Source organism: Leptodactylus fuscus, chromosome 2, assembly GCF_031893055.1.
Source record: "Leptodactylus fuscus isolate aLepFus1 chromosome 2, aLepFus1.hap2, whole genome shotgun sequence".
In the NCBI taxonomy this organism is placed as follows: domain Eukaryota; kingdom Metazoa; phylum Chordata; class Amphibia; order Anura; family Leptodactylidae; genus Leptodactylus; species Leptodactylus fuscus.
The window spans coordinates 76,719,018-76,739,683 of NC_134266.1; the positions used below are offsets into that span (position 1 = coordinate 76,719,018).

Genomic DNA, 20,666 nt, shown 5'->3' on the forward strand with positions numbered 1-20,666 from the left:
AAAGTAAATCTTGGCATACAAGATTTGCTTGTTTTCAGATATTGAACTGATGAGAACATATGTGGCTGTTTATGTGAAAAGGGCCCACATTGTCGATATGGAGTTCTTGGTATCATTGTAACGGTTATGGTGTAACATTGTCCGAAACAGCCAAAAAATTTTTATTGAAAGCACAATTGACATATTTTTAAATAAAATTTTTGCATAAAACAAAATTGTGATTTTTTTACCCAAATATGTTTTGGACTATTTTCTCTATAATTAGTATCGACGATCTGGGCCCTTTTCACGTAAACAGCCACATATTTTTATTTTCTAACCATTACGTACTAATATGTTTACAAGCAATGCCGCCCCTGCTACCTCGTGTGTCACCCCCTCTACCTCATAGATTGTAAGCTCTTGCGAGCAGGGCCCTCAGTCCCATTGTGTGAAATGACTTTCTTTGTAATGTATCTTTCTGTCTGTATTTGAACCCTACCAAATGTACAGCGCTGCAGAATATGTTGGCGCTATATATTATTATTAGTGTTAGGGACATCAAGAGTTCCTTTGTTGAGTATGTTGCAGAATTGCAAAGTTAAAGGTCAAAGATAAGGCCTGGAGAAGTCTCACACACACAGCTGATGGGGTATCAAGTGAGTTCTAATTTAATGGCAGGAAAAAGGTACCGTATATACTCGAGTATAAGCCGAATTTTAGTGCTGAAAAAGCCCCCCTTGGCTTATACTCAAATCAGCAAAAAAAAATTATATATATATATATATATATATATATATATATATATATATATATATAGTATTTTTTTTTAGGAGGGGGGGTCTATGACCAGCCACAATATTAATGTAGAATCTTCCATAAAATAGTGCGAAGAGAAACAAAAGATTAAAAAAAAAAAAAAGTTCTAAATCACTCCTTTCCCTAGAATACATACAAAAGTAGAAAATGAATGGGTTTGAAAGAGTCCTGCAGCTTTCCGTCTCCTGCCCTGTTTTGTGCAGGAAAATTAAACCTGTATGAACAGAGACCGGGCGCAGATGTGAACGAGCCCTTAGTAAGTAAAACCCATTCATTTTAGCTGTATTATATTACTGATGGCATAGTATCCATATAAGTACATAGCCAGTGATGAGATCCAGCTGAAATTATTCTGTTTCAGAGCCTGATTTACTCTGAAGAACTGCATGCAGGAAAAAGGTGAGGTATAAACCAAGCCTAAGAAATTGTGAAGAATTTTTCTTACTGGAAAGGGAAAAAAAAAATTTCAACTTTTTTGAAACATGTTTTAGTTGAAACCAATACTTTGTGTTCAGCTAAAAATAAAAAGTTTCTGTGAAATACATGTGTAGTTACCTTTTGTGTGAATATGTATAGAGTAACAGAACAAGCTTTATTAAGAAGTATCCTTTATCCCAATAGACGCAATAACATATGCCCAATGATTTGGCTATTTGGGGTGGGTCCTTACATGTCTTCTCTGTGACCTTAGAGCGCCTATTACTACTTCAGGAAATGGCTTCAGGTAAATATCTATTGTGATGCTATGACCATACTAGAAGTCACTTTGGCAATGGTAATGCTGCCTCGCATATGACATATATAGAGGCTGCAATCAGAAGTCTACTATTTTTCCCTGTTCTAAAATGTTAGATTATTGTAGTACCTAATTACCACTGCATTACATTCCTATACATTTCACATATAGTGTGGTGCTTTCTATTTACGATCTCTGCATAGACATATTTTCTATGTATATGTATTACCAGTGCACACTCTTCATGTGTTCATATACAGAGGTATTTCCTGAACGCTCTATTTTAGTGCGCTCTTTGGATTTTTCTTGTTGCAATTGTGTTTGGCTATTAAATCTGCCCTGCTGTACTTGACTGTCGTTTACTGCTTTGATGGATTTTTGTACATAATAAAATGTATTGGTCCTCGGCCCCCTGCTCTTTTCTCTCTACACAGCCCCCATTGGACAAACCATCGCCAGATTTGGCTTCAGGTACCATCTTTATGCTGATGACACCCAATTATACACATCTTCCCGTGACATCACCCCTGCACTCATACAGAACACCAGTGACTGTCTTTCTGCTGTCTCTAATATCATGTCCTCGCTCTATCTGAAACTAAATCTCTCTAAGACTGAACTACTACTGTTTCCACCATCTAACAGATCTGTCCCTGATATATCCATTGCAGTCTCAGGCCTTACTATAACTCCTAAGCAGCAGGCCCGCTGCCTCGGGGTCATATTTGACGCAGACCTTTCCTTCACCCCTCATATTGAATCACTCGCACGTTCATGTCACCTCCACCTCAAAAACATCTCCAGAATACGCCCTTTCCTTACCAGAGATACACTAAAGACACTTATTGTCTCTCTGATTCATTCTCGCCTTGACTACTGTAATTCCTTACTAATCGGTCTTCCCCTCACTAAACTCTCTCCTCTACAATCTATTCTGAATGCAGCGGCCAGGCTCATCTATCAGGCTAGACGCTACAGCGATGCCTCTGGTCTGTGCCAGTCGCTACATTGGCTGCCTATTCATTATAGAATAAAATATAAAGTTATTACTCTCATCCACAAGGCTCTCCATAATGCCGCACCTCCCTACATTTCTTCCCTCATCTCTGTCTACCGCCCAACCCGTGTTCTCCGCTCACTCAATGATCTAACACTTACATCCTCTATTATCAGAACCTCCCACGCTCGTATACAAGACTTCTCCCGAGCTGCACCACTTCTCTGGAATGCTCTACCCCGGACAATAAGATTAACTCCCAACTTCTACAGTTTCAAACGCAAACTAAAGACGCATCTTTTCAGACAAGCCTATCACAATTCCTAATGCACAAAATTGTCTGAACACTGTATAAGCAATGCCGCCCCTGCTACCTCTTGTGTCACCCCCTCTACCTCATAGATTGTAAGCTCTTTTGAGCAGGGCCCTCAGTCCCATTGTGTGAAATGACGTTCTTTGTTATGTATGTCTGTATCTGAACCCTATAAATTGTACAGTGCTGCGGAATATGTTGGCACTATATAAATAAAATGTATTATTATTATTATTCGTATTTTATGATTATTGTCCTGAGAAATTATTTCTGGCCTGAGCTTTTCCCGGGATACTGTTAACTGTATTGGGGCCATATATATGTGAAGTATCTTTTTTTTTTTTCATTATATATATATATTTGACAGAGCCAGTGCCCTTTCCATACCCAGAATCACTCCCTTCTACCCTCACCAATAAGGCTGGGTCCATTTGAATCGCACAAACCACCAAAACTCAGCAGGAAAAGAAAAAAAATCCTGAATAGAAGACTTATTTTCCCCCCATCGCTTTGTTTCAAAACAGAGGAGCCCACTATAGTCAATGGGACCCATCGATGTCCACATATAACCACTGTTAGGGCTCCTTTACACGGCGTAAGCGCAACGCTCATTTAGACACGTATACACATGTCCGAGCGTGGCGCTTCAAAACAGAGCCCTTTGATTTCAATGGGAACCGCACGTATATGCCGATATACGCACGCTTCCCATTGAAATCAATGGGCTCTGTTTTGAAGCGCTGCGCTTGGACATGTGTATACGTGTCTAAATGAGCGGCACGCTTACGCCATGTGAAGGGGCCCTTATAGCATATGGCTGGTGCTAGTGTGCACCTAGGGTTAGAAAATCCAAACATCTCCCTTTAGCAACAACCCCATGTAAACATTAGTCTTGCTCCCTTTCGCTGCTCCATATACATGCAGTCCCAAGTTAAATTAAACATTAATCTACTTTCAGCCAAGTCCAACATTGTTTTCATGTGAGACTATAATGTCTTCCTTTAGCTCCTCCATCATTCACATCCTTCTAAGCCCCATGTAACCCTCACACCTTTCCCTTCAGCCTCCTCCATCAGTCCCAGGTAACCATCACACCTTAACCTTCAGCCTCCTCCACCATACAGTCCCAGGTAACCATTACACTTTTCCCTTCAGCCTCCTCCACCATACAGTCCCAGGTAACCATCACACTTTTCCCTTCAGCCTCCTCCACCATACAGTCCCAGGTAACCATTACACTTTTCCCTTCAGCCTCCTCCACCATACAGTCCCAGGTAACCCTCACACCTTTCCCTTCAGCCTCCTCCATCAGTCCCAGGTAACCATCACACCTTTCCCTTCAGCCTCCTCCACCATACAGTCCCAGGTAACCATTACACTTTTCCCTTCAGCCTCCTCCACCATACAGTCCCAGGTAACCATTACACTTTTCCCTTCAGCCTCCTCCACTATACAGTCCCAGGTAACCATTACACTTTTCACTTCAGCCTACGACATCCCGCCCCATTCCTTTAGTGTCCCAACATAAAGTTCACGTTCATAGTGGGGGGGGAAATCACGCTTTTTCCTCCATTTTCCCATCCCTACTGCCCGCTACAACTACGCCATCCCCTCAGAAATGCGCGCCACACTACAGCCCGTAAGGCCCCTCCTTTCCTCCGCCAGGGCCCGCCCCTTCCGGTGACGTCATCCCTGCCAGGAGGATCTCCATTGTAGACAAAGAGCAGGTTATCCGTGTGAACGCGGCTCCCTCGCGGCCTGTCCTCGCCCCGCTCCGCTGCGTTATCGGCTCTCTTATTACATCATCTGGTCTTAAATGTGAACAATATCCGACCGGTTAGTGAAAGAGAACTACACTGAGGTAAGTCGCGCAGCGTGGCCTGCGGTTTCTATGTATTTTACGTGGCGGGTTTTTCCAGGAAGTGATATGTGTGTGAATTCTGGACATGCGGTCATGTATGTTACATACGATGTTTCCTCTGTGCAGTATTGCGCGGCTTTTGTAGGATGAACTGTCGCTGCTTCCCGGGAACTTCTTTGACGGATTTCTCATATTGTAGTAATCATCGTTCTCTCTTTTGGCCTATATATGTGTATCTCTATAATGGAGAGGGGGGTGTAGCTTTCCTCACTCCATAGCTTGTCTGTAGATGGCTTACAATTGCTAGGGGCCAGTCCTGATCCATGGCCGCCACTTCTGTACTCTGATGGGGCTCAGCCCCCCCCCCCCATCTGTTAACCCTTTCTGTTGCAAGGAATGAGCGCTCCTTTTTTTTTTTTTTTCGCTCTCTCTTTCTTCCTTCCTGCCCCCCCCCCCCCCTCACCTCTCAAAATCCTTAACCTTTCTCCCCTACAGGGGGCGGTATGAGGTCTTATGTTTTGCTATATCAATTAATGGTTCTAATAATAATGATGGTAATACCATGTAATATTCTACAGTGTACCAGGAAGCTGGAAGGATTTTTGATTTTTATACGTATATTTTGATATGTATACTGTGACTTTGTACAGTCACAATAATATTACATTTGTTTTTTGTTATGCTTTAATACTTCTTTAAAAATGTAACCTTTGAGAATAGAAAAAAAATTCTTTGAGTTGCATTTTCTGACCCATAACATTTTATATTTCCACGTATTGCTCTGTTTATTGGATGGATTGGATGAGATTACAGTTTCACTTACACCAGTATGGGGATTGTCTGACGTTTTGATCCCTTTTTATCCAATTTTTTGGATAAAGGGTGGTTCGGCCATTTTGGTTTGACAGGGCCACCTGACGTGTTAGGGCGGGTTCACATCTGTACCTGTGCACGCTTTAAGCGATCCTGCTGGGTTTCTGTCTTCTGCCCCTAGAAACTGGACAGGGGACGGAAACCCGTCAGTCAGTTTTCAAACCCATTCAAGTGAATGGGTTTGAAAAGTGAGTGTTTTGTGCCTGTCCATGGCGAAACAGTTATTTTTTTAACCGGACACGAAGTCCTGCATGTCTGACGTTGTGTCCATTTTGAAAAAAAAAAAAAAACAGTTTTGCCGCGGAGAGGTACAAAACTCTCACGGGCGCTAACTTTTCTCTCACCCAAAAGACGCAGACCCCGGGGCGACACGGTGTCTCAGTGGTTAGCATTGCAGCACTGGAGTCCTGGGTTTGAATCCTGCCAAGAACAACATCTGCAAGGAGTTTGTATGTTCTCTCCGTGTTTGCGTGGATTTCCTCCCATTCTACAAAGACATTGATAGATTTAAAAAATGTACAATGTGATCCCTATTAATCCCTTTTAATCTACATTTAAAAAAAAACAACAAAAGAAGTAGACCTCCATTTGCTTAAAAAGCGGTTACATGCAGAAATCCGCTGACCTCATAGACTATAATGGAGTCTGTCCAGTTTTATACTGAAACCTGCGGAGGGAAAAGTCCTCCTTGCAAGAATCTGGGACAGAGTCTCCGATGGAAATTCAAACAATAGTATGAATCTAGCATAAGGTGTTTTTTTGCGGCAAAGGATGTAGTTTTTGTTTTATTCCGTTTTGGGGAATGTCTGACGTTTTGATCACTTTATATTAAACATTTTTTGGGAGGCAAAACAACAATCCAGCTATTTTTCCTCTTTTTTCACCGCCATAGAAATTTTTATTTTTCTAGAATTTGATGGCGAACTTATCTTTTTGTTTGTGATCTAGGGAAAGTGTTGCTGATTTTTTTTTTTTTTTTTTTTTTTTTTTAAAAAAAAATGTTAAAAAAAACTTTTCTTTAGGCCCTCCACATTAGATTGCTTGTCCCATAGGCTATAATGCAGGTGTATTGCAGTCTATGGGAGAATCACTGTATAAGAGCTGAGGCCTGCCACAGATTTACACAGTGAATTACAGGATAGCAACAAACAGCACTTACTACTGCTAAGCACATGCACTGACTTGCAAATTTTGGGATTGGGAAGTAGTGGTCTGATATAGGGCTATGTCTGGGTACTTGTCTAGGGCTTATAACACCTCATGCATGCCAACGTAGAATAAAATGGATATAAAAACTGATTTAACAGTTTTTTTTTGGTTTTGTTTTTTTTTTTTTAAATGTCCATTTTAATCATTTTCACACATCACGTCCCGAGCCTCATTCACTTGAATGGGATTGATCCAGCTTGGCAATGTAATCAATGAGCCTGATATCAGTGACCTGAGAAGAGGCGGTGGAGCAAAATCTCGCAGTTCCGCATAAACTGTACACTCATGTTTTTACATACAGTTTTGAGAGCGAAAACCAGAAGTTAATTAAAAGACGAGGTGTGACATTGGTCATTTATCCCTTCCCTCCCATTATGAGCCGCACCTAGTTTTGGCTTCAGAAAGTACGTGCAAAAACCTGCATATGTAAATGCATCTTAATCCTGTTGCTGCGCTTCCAGTACTTTAATTTCTTGGGCTGCGTGTGGTTTTTAATTGTAGTTATGAGTATCACATTGTGTACCAAGTATGTGGTACCTCGTGTGATTCAGGCTCTGTACAGTCTGGTGGGATCTGTGAAAATGGGTGCACCTCCAAACATGAAATCCCGGTGACTAAAGTTTTTTTTATTTTATTTTTTTCTTATAGGTATATTAGCACCAAGTTTCCTGAGATTTGTCTAGTCCTTCTATAAATTAAAGGTATGTCGTGTTATCCTTGTTATTGTGCTTTAAAGGAATCCTATCATTAAATCACAATTTTTTTTGTGATTAACATGTAGGAGAAGCCTTAAGAAAGGCTATTCTTCTCCTACCTTTAGATGTCTTCTCCGCACCACCGTTCAGTAGAAATCCCGGTTCCCAATGGTATGCAGATGAGTTCTCTTACAGCACTGGGGGCGTCCCCAATGCTGCGAGAGAACTCTCCAACGACGCCTCCATCTTCTTTATGAACATCCTCTTCACGCGTCATCTTTCCGGCGCTTGGGGTCAAACTTCTAGGCCGACTGCGCATGCCCACAGGCCACAAGAAAATGGCCGCTTACTTACTATTAGTTTTACTGTTTCTTTCATTTTTACTTTCCAGTGCCATGAGTGGGGAAACTGCCCTCCTCTTTTATATTCTTAAAGGGGTTATCCAGCTTCCAAAAATTATCGGCAAATCTATCCACAGCCGTGCTAAATACACAGTGTTTCCTTATGCAGCCTTTTCTTGGTTTTATTTTCCTGTTATTTACATGCAGTGAAGAAACTACACTTGTCATAATGCATCTGCCTTCTCCTGGTATGTTTGCTGTTCACAGGGGAAGGGGAGGGAGTTAGCAGGATCAACCCCTATGACAGTACATCCCCTGTATACATGAGAAGATGCCAATAAATGATTTCTAGGACCATAGAAAAGATTTGATCAATGGCAAACAAGGGTTTAACTGTTTCTTGGCTCACCGTTTGGCCACACTAACGCTGGGAAATAATCAGGAATAAATGGTTGGATGATATCCCCTTTGTAAAGGCCCCTTATATGTAGCAAAGACTGCTTTAATGTGTTAACATTGTGTCTTTTCTGCAGCAATGCATCGTGACTCTTGTCCCCTGGACTGCAAAGTCTATGTTGGAAATCTTGGCAATAATGGTAACAAGACAGAATTGGAGCGCGCTTTTGGCTACTATGGACCTCTGCGTAGTGTGTGGGTGGCCAGGAACCCCCCTGGCTTCGCATTTGTTGAGTTTGAAGATCCCAGAGATGCTGCAGATTCTGTGAGAGAATTAGATGGAAGGTAAGTGTACTGAAAGCTTCATCTATAGAAACTAGTGATCTTTTTAGTGAACTTTTTTTTTTTATTATTCCTTTCTCTTACGAACCCTTAGAAAGATGCATAAAATTATACATTTAAAGGGGTTTTCTAGCATTTTTTTTTTCTTTTTTCACTTATGATCTATCTTTGCGCCAACAGCTGGTCCCTGTGCAAAATCAGTTAAGAGGGTTTGTTTCCAGTACAATACTACAGTGCACTGAACTGTAAGCTGTGGCTTCATGCCCTGTACATGTACCTAGGCTTCATTACTGCAGTCCCTCACCAATCAGATATCTATGACTTGGGCCATAAGAAATCCTAGACAATCCTATTAAGCCATTTTGCATACACTTAGTGCTAGTTTTTGGTGGTGTTTTTGTTTTTTAAATTCTAATGCTGTTTCATGTTGTAGAACTCTTTGTGGCTGCCGTGTTCGAGTTGAGTTGTCAAGTGGTGAGAAGAGGAGCAGAAATCGTGGCCCTCCGCCCTCTTGGAATAGACGACCAAGAGATGATTACCGTAGGAGGAGCCCTCCTCCGAGGCGCAGGTATGGTAACATTTCTTGCTTGTATGATCTGAGTTTTAGTGTTGACTGTCTTACCATTTCATTTACAATACTGGTGTGTAGAATATTTGTTTTGCATATGTGTAAGAGTGGCACAAACATTTTTACTATTGCTTAGTTACTTCTGCTTTATGCATGTTTATCAGAACTGAAATGTTCCTTTGTTTTCAGATAAATTTAGCTTTTTTCTTTTTCTTTTTTTTGTCAAAATGCAAGTAGTAATAGAAGGCTCTTTAAAATCAGCAAAGCTTTATGTTAGATAAAGGAAAAGGTTAGTTTAAAGGCACATGCTATAGCCAGGAATATCCCTTGTGTCTGAAATATTTCTTATTGCTGCTGGAATAATTAGAATATTTTTATAAATAATGCTTGTTTTTCTGTTGGCATACAATGAGGGTGTTCTGCGGCATTTTCCTGCCATTTACTTATACAGTGAGGAAGGGTACATTATGTATATGGGTTTTGCACACAGAATGATCCATAAAGATGTTGAAATTTTTTATTTATTTTTTTTGACCATGTAGAAAGCTGCATGCACATCCATTTTTTTTTCATACCACACAAACACAAGTAGTGACAACGTCTTCATATGATGGTTTTGTTTTTAGAAGATTATTGGTGTGAATAATTTTCTAAGTTGTCAGGCACATTAATGGTTCATCAAACTTAGTACATAGTCTTATTCCACTGAACTGTAAGATATTGAGAGTCACTGAGTGGAGTGCCCTGACACTCAGTGACACTCTTTGCAGTCCCATTGGTGAATTGTTAGAATATAGATGGTTATACTGATGGCTTGTTTTGTTTGTTTTTTTTTTGTTTTGTTTTTTTCTATTATTATTTCTGTTTTGTGCCTTTGGTCCATCTAATTAAAATGAAACCCGTTGCAGAGTCACCATCATGTCTCTTCTCACCACCCTTTGGGTCTACATTAGCCAGTCAACTAGCCCTTTCAGCATCATGTGACCAGCGCGCCCCATTCAGCTTTGCTGGTGTTGTATCACATGACCCAGTCATGGCCGGTCATCAGGTTGCACCGCCCTTTGGTTTCCGAGCATGCTGTCCACTCAGCCTTCCTCCTCTCCAACCTTAACCAAAACTCAGCAGCAGCCCACCTGCAGCGCCCACACATACCCGGCCAGTCTGCACGGCTGTTAACTTTCACAAAATGTCTTCACAACAACTGCAGCGTCAGCCTACGGCTAACCAAAAAAGCAGGAAAAACCACAACATCCCCCTTCGCAAATCATCTAAATTCAACGCAACACCTGGCAAAACCTTTTCAACAAATTCTACTTGGCCACCTGTTCGGCATCCTCACCATTTCTAGCTTGTTGAATCCCCAAAAACTAGTAAGTTTTTTCCTGCTTATACAGAGTTTTCTGCTAGTTTAGTTGAGCCTATAAGAAGCTTTTGTTATAAGGTAACTTTCTCTTATCGATATAAGGCTGGCAGTGCATAAACTCTAAAGGGAAATGACATTGCTTGAAGTCTTTGAAATGTTTAAGGGTGATAGCGATATCTGTGTGATCCTGAGCCACCTTGGAGCTGTATGGTGTATGCCTGTTCTGGGCCATCTCCTCCATTTATCTGTCTGGGGTCTTTATACTAACCCATCATGAAATTTAGCTAACAAATTATAGAACAATTTTTCTTTAAAATCAAACAAAATTGTGTTGATTTTAATTGACATCTTTAAACTTATACTTTCACACAGTATATTTCTTGCTGTATTCCCCTGGTTTGCATGAGTTTAGATTTCAAAGCCAGTCTGGGTTCACAAGTGGTGTTCAGTGTGAGCAGTCCCAAGCTGTCAGGCTGCTGAGAAAGGGGGCACTGTAGAAAAAATGACTTCCTACTAGGTCTCAAATTCCATTTCCAATCACTCTTCCCTTCCTAGTTGGTAGCAAAATTGGGTCCATCATTAGGTATATATTAGGAAAATTGACTATTGGCCTGTAGAAAAGGCTGACACTCTTTATTATTCTATCTTTTGTGTTAGATCACCAAGACGCAGGAGCTTTTCGCGTAGCCGTAGCAGGTAAGGCTCTGTTTGTATTATGGTCTTCCACTTCTGTTGCGCTATGTTTTTATTTCGCATTTAGCATCTGTGCAGTGTACTTGGATGAAATGGCTGGCTCAAAGTTAAGGGCAGATCGCTAGTGGCATATTACCATATAAGCCAAATTTTCAGCACTGTTTGTGTGCTGAAAGAGCCCCCCTCGGCTTATACTCGAGTCAAGCAAAATAAATAAATACTTTTTTCTTTTTTGGGGGGGGGGGGGGGTATATGACCAGCCGCAATAGTAATCTATAGAATCTCCCATAGAATAGTTAAAGGAATAAAGATTTACAAAAAAATATAATAAAAAAATTAAGTAAATAAAAGTTTGAAATCACTCCCCTCCCTAGAGTACGTATAAAAGTAGAAAATGACTGTGAAACACATACACATTAGGTATCCCTGTGTCTGAAAGTGCCCGGTCTCCTGTTCCATCTGGAAGGGGTTAATAGGAGCACTGCAGATACCCTATATTCAGCTAGGCTGAATTCCAAGGGGGGGGGGGGCTCAGTCCTCAAGCTCAGGGAAGGGGCAGACAGACAACCAAACACCCCCCTTTCCCCAGCAACTACTGTACCTTAGCCTTAAATCTGGATATTTCTTTCTTTGCTTTCAGGTCCCTCTCTAGAGATCGCCGGAGGGAAAGATCTTTGTCTAGAGATAGAAATCATAAGCCGTCACGCTCCTTTTCTAGATCAAGAAGGTATTTTATGTTTCTAATTGTTTTGTTTGGTTTTTTTTATTATTCACATTCTAATCTGAACTATGGTGAGGTTGGAAACGCATATTACCAATTTTAAGAATTTTACTTTACGTGTTCGTATGTAAAATGATTTTTTTCTTTTTTTTTCCAGCCGATCCAGGTCAAATGAAAGAAAATAATATGAACGCCTTGAACACTGCACAGATGACACTGAATCTGATGTTTTCTTTCTTTTCAACATGCTTTTTAAACTTTTTTTTTTTTTTTTTTTTTTATTAGTTGTTCTTGTATAGTGTCTTGTAACAAGTGAAGAAAAACGTGGTTCTGTTATAGTTTCGTATACGTGAACTGGCAAATAAAACCGTCAACTTTAATATTTTTCTTAATTCATTCATGACCAAAAGATCAATCACAGGATACTATTGTTTTTGGTATTGTAAAATTCAATGGCACTGTGTACCACACCTTTACCTCTGTAAACAGGTTTTGCTCAAACTCCTTGTGTTTTCTGTCTTGACATATACTGCATGTGTTACTTTGGCTGTCTGCTGTGTGGATATGTGTCAGACTTTACCATGACAATGCATGCTCTGATCACTCAAGCATGTTTGTTGCTGCACAGAGTAATAATATGGCATTAAATAAAAAAATAATTCTTATATTGGGCGGGGTAATCTGATGATTTTTAGAATTATGTCCTCTCCTGTTTTGCCAAAATCTCTTGATCTATGTGAACTTTAGTATTTAAGCTTGTGCTATGGCTGCATCATAAAAATAAGTCAGACTTAAGTTATTATTCATCCAGTTATACATTGTAACTGCATTCACTTCTATTTACTTGGAAGTATTGCAAAAAAGTCAGAATAAGCCCCTTTTGAGAACAGTTTCTGTGTTCCAGATGACTTGTTAATTCTTCATTTGTTGCTGAAGGATAATCGAGCATGCAAGACTCTTGTGTTTGTTGCCTTGCTGCGAGACGTAGATTTACTTTCTTCTAAACTATCCAGGAATTTACACTGAGCAGTTTGTGTATGGTGGTAATATTTGGAGTAGTACACATTGCCATGGCACTACTAGAGAAAATTGCTTTCCTTGAAGGGAGTCTGTCACCAGAACCCAGCCGTGCCGATAAGTTAGTCATCTGAATCAATCTGCAGGGCTAGCTTTATATGTTTTTCTAGTGACATATTCCATTTAAAGTAGTTATGCCAGGAAATATACTGGATAAGCTGACTTGGTAAGATATATATGCATGTCCCCTATCACCCCCATTATTAGTTTGCAGAGCATGGTGTGAGGTCTGTGTGCTAAACCTCTTCTGTTGGCATTCCAGCTATGTTACGTTACCAACTCTGCTCTACTCCTTGTACTAAGAGTAGACCAGGCAGTAGGAGAGCAAGAGAGGCACAAAACTTCCCACTGCTGCACTCTGCGATGGGGTACATGCATATATATTAGCAAGTAGGCTCCCTAGTGCAGGGAATGCTTTATAGTTCACTGCATAACCCCTTTAAGGCCCTCAAACCCTTGGCTCCTCGATGTTGTATTCTATGCCAGTTACAGATAGATTGCTCAGCTGTGTTCGATATATTTAGATCATATTACACACTTAATGTTTCAGAAGTAAAACTGCCATTTTTTTTTTTTTTTTCTCCCGGAAGATTTTATTGCACATTGAGCTTGGAAGTTTGCAGCAGAAATTGCCGTGTAACATTGTCAATGTACCATTGAATTTTATTTTTTTTTTTTTCTTTTTGTGCAAGATCTTTTAACAGTGTGACTTGACTGATGTTTTCTGGGATTAAAGTTTGGTATAAAAATAAAAATCCCGGCTCTTTCATTTAGCATTTTGTCAGACCGATTTTTGACCAAAGTTAAAAAATTGTGTTGAATCTGCTGTAACTTTTTAAAGGGTCTTTGAGAGGAACACCCCCTTAACCAGACCAGATTTTCTGTGGCTATTGTGAACCTATTATACATACTGGCCATCTTCCTGGAACACCATTCCTGGAGGCCACCTAGTTTTGTTATAAATGTGGGGACAAGGAAAGTGTTGTCGTAACTGAAGAGGAAGAGTGCACAGGGCTGTAGAATCGAATTGGAAATGGAACTCCTGCTTTAAAATTATTTTTTCTCGCATTTATAGATAGTGTAATTTTGTTTCAAAGGTGTTTACTGAAATATTGCCAAAACCTAAAACAGTCAAAAGTCTAAAATGATATAAAAACTGGTAGACTATTAAACATCTAGATGTGGTAAAACACAAAGTGAGAGAAAAGGTAAGATGGGAGCTAAAACCTAAAGTCAACAGGCTTCTAGTACTATAATGTGAGTAGGTGGGTGGTAAAGTGATCCTACCTAAGGCCACATGTTGTGGAAATGCAGCTTTTTTTTTTTTGCAGATTTTTAAGCAGATGGTAGAAGTATAAGGATCCATTCACACGGAGGAAAATAGTGAAGAATTTGGTGTGGAATTTTCCACACTGAAAAAAAAAAAAAAGCCTCCCATTGCTTTAAATGGGTTCTGCTAGTTTTTTTTTTTTTTCTTTTTTTTTTCCCCAAACAAAGCTGGGTTACTGCAACGTGGGGCCTAAGCCTGAAAGAGAAGAAATACTGGGAGTCATATGTAGCAATTAGTGGTAGGCAATATGGTAGACCTGATATGCGAGACCTGTTTATTCAGGGTGTCCAGAATTCATCAAAAAGCAGGCGAGTTTCCGCAATAGACACATCAAATATTTTTTTTCATGGTGCATAATTGTGTTGACTCTCCGAATAATGCCAGACAACAACAGAAGATTTCCTCCGATTGAAAGCAATGTGGATTTGAGCAACCATCAAAATGTACTGAAATGGTTTAAATCGGACATATATAAAGAAGGAAAATGGGGGCTGACGTTGGAAGAGACTGTCCAAAAAGTCTACGTATGGCTGTCCATACGTAGACTTTTTTTTTTTTTTTTTGCAAATTAGTTTGTGTCTGACTCTGGCTGTCAGCCACATGAAGGAATCTGAGTTGGTCCAGGAGTTGGGATATGGAAAAATAGTGGTTTGGCCTAATGACTCCACTGCCTTTTTTCTCAGATGGATTGTGTGGACCTCTCTGCATCTGTTTTATACAAAATGTATCACTGTCCAGGTGTAATTCTTCCACTGTCCTTGTAATAATGGCAGTTATGGGGAACTCCTTCGTTTTTTTTCTTTGCTATATGCCTCTCCTTGTTTAGGATTTGCTGGCAGATGCTGGTACTGATTCACATTATTTACAGACCACTGTTTTTCAATCCTGTCTTGGGCCGGGGCCCAACGGGCCAGAAACGAAAATGTACAGTAATAGAGTAGATGGGATTCATGTAAATCCCATGGCCACTTTGCAGTAAAATCCGCAGTGCAAACACACTGCGATTTTCAAAACCAGTGTGGTTTTGGAAATCGCAGCATGTCCGTTATATCTACGGCAATGCTGGTGGCTTTCTCGTAGATATAATTGTAACAAAGTCCATGGAGGAAAACTCTTCGAACTTTCTCTGATCATCCCGTGGGGCCTATGTCTTAAGGCTGGATCCCACTAGGCATACTCCTAGAAAACTGCTGGAGATCCCCCTGGCAGATAAGAACAATGTAATATAGTAAGCCATGTCATTTATCAGGATAAAAAGTAGCCTATGTGTTAATCAAGGTTACAATCTATCTGTGTGCCAAATTTCATTCAAATCCGTTCAGCCGTTTGAGTGATTGAGGAACAAACATCCAAACACACAAACTTTCACATTTGTATATAGTATAGTAATTAGTTATTAGTATAGTGTTAGTATATATTAGTATAGTATTAGTATAGTATAATTAGTATATATTAGTATGATTAGGATTAGTAGGATTGTGACATGAAGTCTATCCTTAAAGGGGTTGTCCCATCACAAGGATCCTATCTATACTGCTTGAAATTGTGAATGTAAGACTTTTCCTAAATACATTGCTTAAGCAAAACTGCTTTGTTTGTCCACTATCTTACTTTATTCATTTCATTGTTGACACATCCCTTGACTTATCTGATCAAAAGTCAAGTGATGCATGTGCTGCTCTCAGGGGGGAGGAAGGAGGGGCTAAGTGCACGGGGGTAGGGGCACCAATACAGACCCGGCAACCGCTGTAATAGAGATGCAGATGCTGGGGAGGGTTAGACGCCGGCACATGTGCCTGCAACAACGCTACGCTCCTGCCCTGCATGAAGCCAGCAGCGGCAGGAGCGATGCTGCTATTCTGGAGGGGGGGTGGAGGAGCGGAATAGCAGCATCGCTCCTGCCGCTGCTGGCTTCATGCAGGGCAGGAGCGTAGCGTTGTTGCAAGCACATGTGCCGGTGTCTAACACTCCCCAGCATCTAACACTCCCTGGCATCCGCCTCTCTATTACAGAGGATGCCGGGTCTAAATTGCATTGTGAAGGCTGTACGTCCGATGCCTAGCTGCATCAGGAGCGCACATGCAGGGCCAGTGGCATAGAAAGCGGCGTCTTCTCGCCGCTGGCTTTGCATATGTAACCCCACCAATGACGCAACAAAGCTGGAAGAAAGAAGAATTTACAGCATCGAAGACTGGTGAGTATGCGATGTGGGAATACCCCTTTAAGAGTGTTTATTAGCTATGTCTCCACTAGAGGTCACTGCTGTCCGAAGTGAACATGTAGGAGAGAACAAGAACTGTTAATCCATCTATCCCAGTTTTCAAGGTCCTCTAGTCTAGTGGATGGTTTTTATTTACTTGGTTACACATTCAGATGTTTGCATGTTGTTTTTGATCTTAGGAATAAGACTTGAGTGGATTCCCATTATGATCCATACTTGCTTTTTGGCATCAAAAATTGTATATAAAACATTACCATGTCATCTTTTGCAGGGAACTCTGCACGGCAGCTCGGGCAGCGGTCTGTAGCCTCTGGGTCTCTTTTGCACCAGCACACTCTCCTGCCATACTCTGGTTGACTAGAGCTTTGCTGAGCTGCATCAATGTCTCCATAAGCTGCAAGTTTATCTCCTGCTGTTGGACTTGCGCTTGCTGGTTGCTGCTGTCGCATCTCAGCTTCCATCAGGGCTCTTTGTTGCTGTGCCTGAGTCTGCTGCTGCTGTAGGATGAACTGCCCAAACGGTTTTACAAAATCGTCCATGATGGCGGCCTCCTTTTTAATCTCTATTGCAGCTTTCACCCGGGAGTGAAAAAAAACAAAATTGTATGTCTCTTTAATACCAGGGCCCCATAGGTCGGAAACGCTGCGGGACCAAGCAGTGGGTCAGCACACAGACCACTACTAACTGCCGTGCTGTATTTGGACTTCCCATTTCAAGCAATCATTTTGGGTTGTTCCTTTCTTAATGACATAAATATAGCTGTTAATGTTGTTCTCCCCAGCCAAGGCGTTGGAAAAAGGTCACCTTAGATCTGGAGCAGTAACTGATTTACAACTCGTATACTCCATGCGTCAATAAATGTGAGAGTTCAAATAAATTACATTTGTTGAATATAATGAGCAACTCTTAACCTCCTTAAAGGGGCTCTATCAGCAAAATCATTTAAAATAACCTAAAAAAGAATGTTATCTACTTACCGAACGTGCACGCTGGGCGGGCATTCAGGGTGTGTCTTCATCTTCATCCACGCCTCTTCTTCCTCCGATGTCCTTGGGTCCTGTCCTCCTCCGGCGCTCGCGAACGGACACTGATGAAAAAAATAGCTTGGGCGCATGCGCAGTAGCATGCGGCTTCTACTACGGCTACTGCGCATGCGCCCGGGCTATTTTTTTTCATCAGTGTCCGCGAGCGAACGCCGGAGGAGTACGGGACCCGAGGACATCGGAGGAAGAAGAGGCGTGGATGAAGATGAAGACACACCCTGAATGCCCGCCCAGCGTGCACGTTCGGGGGGTAGTTTAATATAACATTTACGGTGCCTGAATAGCCTTTTTAAAGGCTATTCACGCATATATGGGGCTCTATCAGCATGATTTTGCTGATAGAGCCCCATTAAGACCGAGCTTAAAAGTACCTAAATGACCAGGCCTCATTTTTCAAATCTGACATGTGTCACTTTATGTGGTAATAACTTTGAGATGCATTAACTTATCATCGTGATTCTGAGACTGTTTTCTCGTGACTCATTGCACTTTGTGTCAGTGGTACATTTTGGTCGATATGTTTTGTCTTTTATTATGAAAAAATAGGAAATTTGGTGAAAATTTTGGGGAAAAAAAATGCAGTTTTCAAACTTTGAAATTGCATGCCTTTCATGTAAAATGTCATACTACCCAAACTACTTCATAAATTTAATTTACCATATCTCTGCTTTATATTGGCATCAAACTTTAATTGCCCTTTCTTTTTTTTTCAGATGTTATAAGGCTTAAAAGTCAAGCAGTAATTTTCCAAATTTTTAAGAATATTTCCAACACACATTTTTCAAGGGACCAGTTCAGTTCTGAAAGGATCTTGAAAGGCCTCTCTAATAGGGCCCAAAAAGATGGGAGCACCAACTGGATTTCAAGACACAATTTTTGCTTCAAAATGTTTCAGGCCCATTGCACATTCAAACAAAATTTGAGTTACCAAAACAATTGAAAACCCCCATAAATGACCCCATTTGATAAACTAGACCCCTTAAGGTATTCATTGAGGGGTATAGTGAGTATTTTGACCATATAGCCGTTTCACAGATTTTACTAACCTTGGGATGTGTAGGTTAAAAATTACTAAAATGTCCCTTTATCTCCAGTTTTTATTTTCACAAGGGGTTAAAGGATAAAAAGTCCCCCACAGTTTGTTACACAATTTCTCCTGAACATGGCAATACCCCATATGTGGCCATAATCTACTGTATGGGAACATGGCGGGGCTCAGAATGTAAAGAGCGCTATTTGGCTTTTGGAGAGGAGATGTTGCTGGAATAGTTTTCAGGTGCATTATTAACTCTTTTTTTGCTGGATTTAAAAAAGTAAAACCAATTCTGGCATTGCGTTTTACCTTTTAAATTTTTCGCCATGCAGCGTACAGTATAAGTAATATGTGACCTTTATTCTACGGGTCGGTACGATTACGGCGTGCAGTATACAGTAGAAGTAACGTGACCTTTATTCTGCGGGTCAGTACGGTTGCAGCGATACCTCATTTATATTTTTTTATGTGATACTAATTGTGCAGAACAAAAACACATTTGGGGACATAAATCAGTGATTTTTGCATCGCCTTCTGAGAGGCGTAACATTTTATTTTTCGGTTGACAGTGTTGGTTGAGGGCTTATTTTTTTGCGGGACAACCTGTGCTTTTTATTGGTACTGTTGTGGGGTACATATGAGTTTTTGATCACTTTTTATAGCGTATTTTCTTAGGTGAGATGGTGAAAAATGACTACTTCCAGCGGGTTTTTTCTTTTTTTTTTTCCCGACGTTCACCATGTACATTAAATATTGTTTCCGTTTTATTGTACAGATTGTTACGGACGCGACGATACCAAATATGCATTGTTTTTATTAATTTTTAGGTGTTTTTTTATATAATTCATTTTCTATAGAAAAAAAAGGAATTTTGGGGCTTTATAACTTTATTCATTTTTTCAAATACTTTATTTTTCACTTTTTTTCCCACTTTTTTATGTACCTTATTTAGGACACTTGATTCAGCAATGATTTCACTGCTGAATCAATGTTACAGGCTGGAGACACAGGCTGCACGTGTCTCCAGTCTGTAACAGGAAGTCAAGCGATGTAGACGCATCGCTTGACTTCCTTAGTACCCAACAGGATCAACCAGGTATCGGGGGCTCAGGCAGTCTGGGGTCACTGGTCAGACCCCAGGGTGCATGTTTTACATATCGGCACCCCCCGATCTCGCCGCGGGGGGTGCCGATAACATTGTGGAACTGCTTCAGATTGGAGAATATAGAGCACGGTGTTAGCTATAACACACCTGCTCCCGATGCCTGATATGGCAACAAACTTTCCCTGACATGACTGCTACATGATCATGTCTCCGTGGACCCCAGCAGCTATTACCGCTGGGTCCACGGAGCTCCCCACCCTTGGGGAGGCCCGATCCCCATTTTAAAAGGGGCCGTTAATTAACATCGGCATGGCACAGAGCCCAAGCCACGCCAACATTAATCTACAGGGGCCGGTCGGGAAGCGGTTAAAGGGGTTGTCTAGGCAAAAACAGACAATCCTTTCAGCCGGGAGCATTGAAAAAAATAATTTAAAAAAAAAATGCATACTCTTCTGTCCCCGGTGCTCTAGTGTCCTCCAGCGCATCCCGGTTCTTCTGGAGTTCCGCTGAAGACGCTAATTGGCTTCAGCGGTCACGTGACAAAGGCCCTTCAATGTCACTACCTGTGATATCATGGGTCCTCTTCCTGAGGCCTACATACAGGTGCCTAGTTTCTGTAAGCGTAAGTTCACACGGGGAGCAGTAAGGCGGATTTTGGCACTGACGGTGGGAGCCGCGTCACTCTCGGATCAAAACTCGCCTACCCCGACAGTCGAGCCTTCCCCCTCCAGAGCAGGCTCAAATAAATGGGCCGTCTCCGGAGGTTGCTGCTGCCAGGAATCTGCCTGCCCTGTGTGAACTTAACCTTACAGATACTTGGCCCCTGTATGTAGGCCTCAAGAAGAAATGGAAAAAAGTAGCCTGACAGTCTCCATAGACCACCATTGTGAGGGGGCTGATTATGACGTGGATTACGCGCCATAATCCGCCCCCTTAGTGCCTGTGTGAACT

The 20,666-nt window shown here is 41.1% G+C and overlaps 1 protein-coding gene across 2 annotated transcripts; it reads left to right on the forward strand.

Moving 5' to 3' along the window:
• Positions 1-4,534: 4,534 nt before the first annotated feature.
• SRSF3 (serine and arginine rich splicing factor 3) lies at positions 4,535-13,726 on the forward strand. Of its 2 annotated transcripts, none has more exons than XR_012715046.1 (7): positions 4,535-4,705; positions 7,436-7,488; positions 8,357-8,564; positions 8,995-9,129; positions 10,038-10,499; positions 11,150-11,188; positions 11,826-11,912. XR_012715046.1 is itself a non-coding variant. In XM_075263990.1 (7 exons), exons 3-7 carry the CDS (start codon positions 8,359-8,361, stop codon positions 12,089-12,091), a joined length of 495 nt encoding a protein of 164 aa, XP_075120091.1. In that variant the 5' UTR covers positions 4,535-4,705; positions 7,436-7,488; positions 8,357-8,358; the 3' UTR covers positions 12,092-13,726. The 2 variants fall into 2 exon arrangements, 1 of the variants encoding a protein (XP_075120091.1); XM_075263990.1 differs by lacking the exon at positions 10,038-10,499 and adding an exon at positions 12,064-13,726.
• Positions 13,727-20,666: the final 6,940 nt, after the last annotated feature.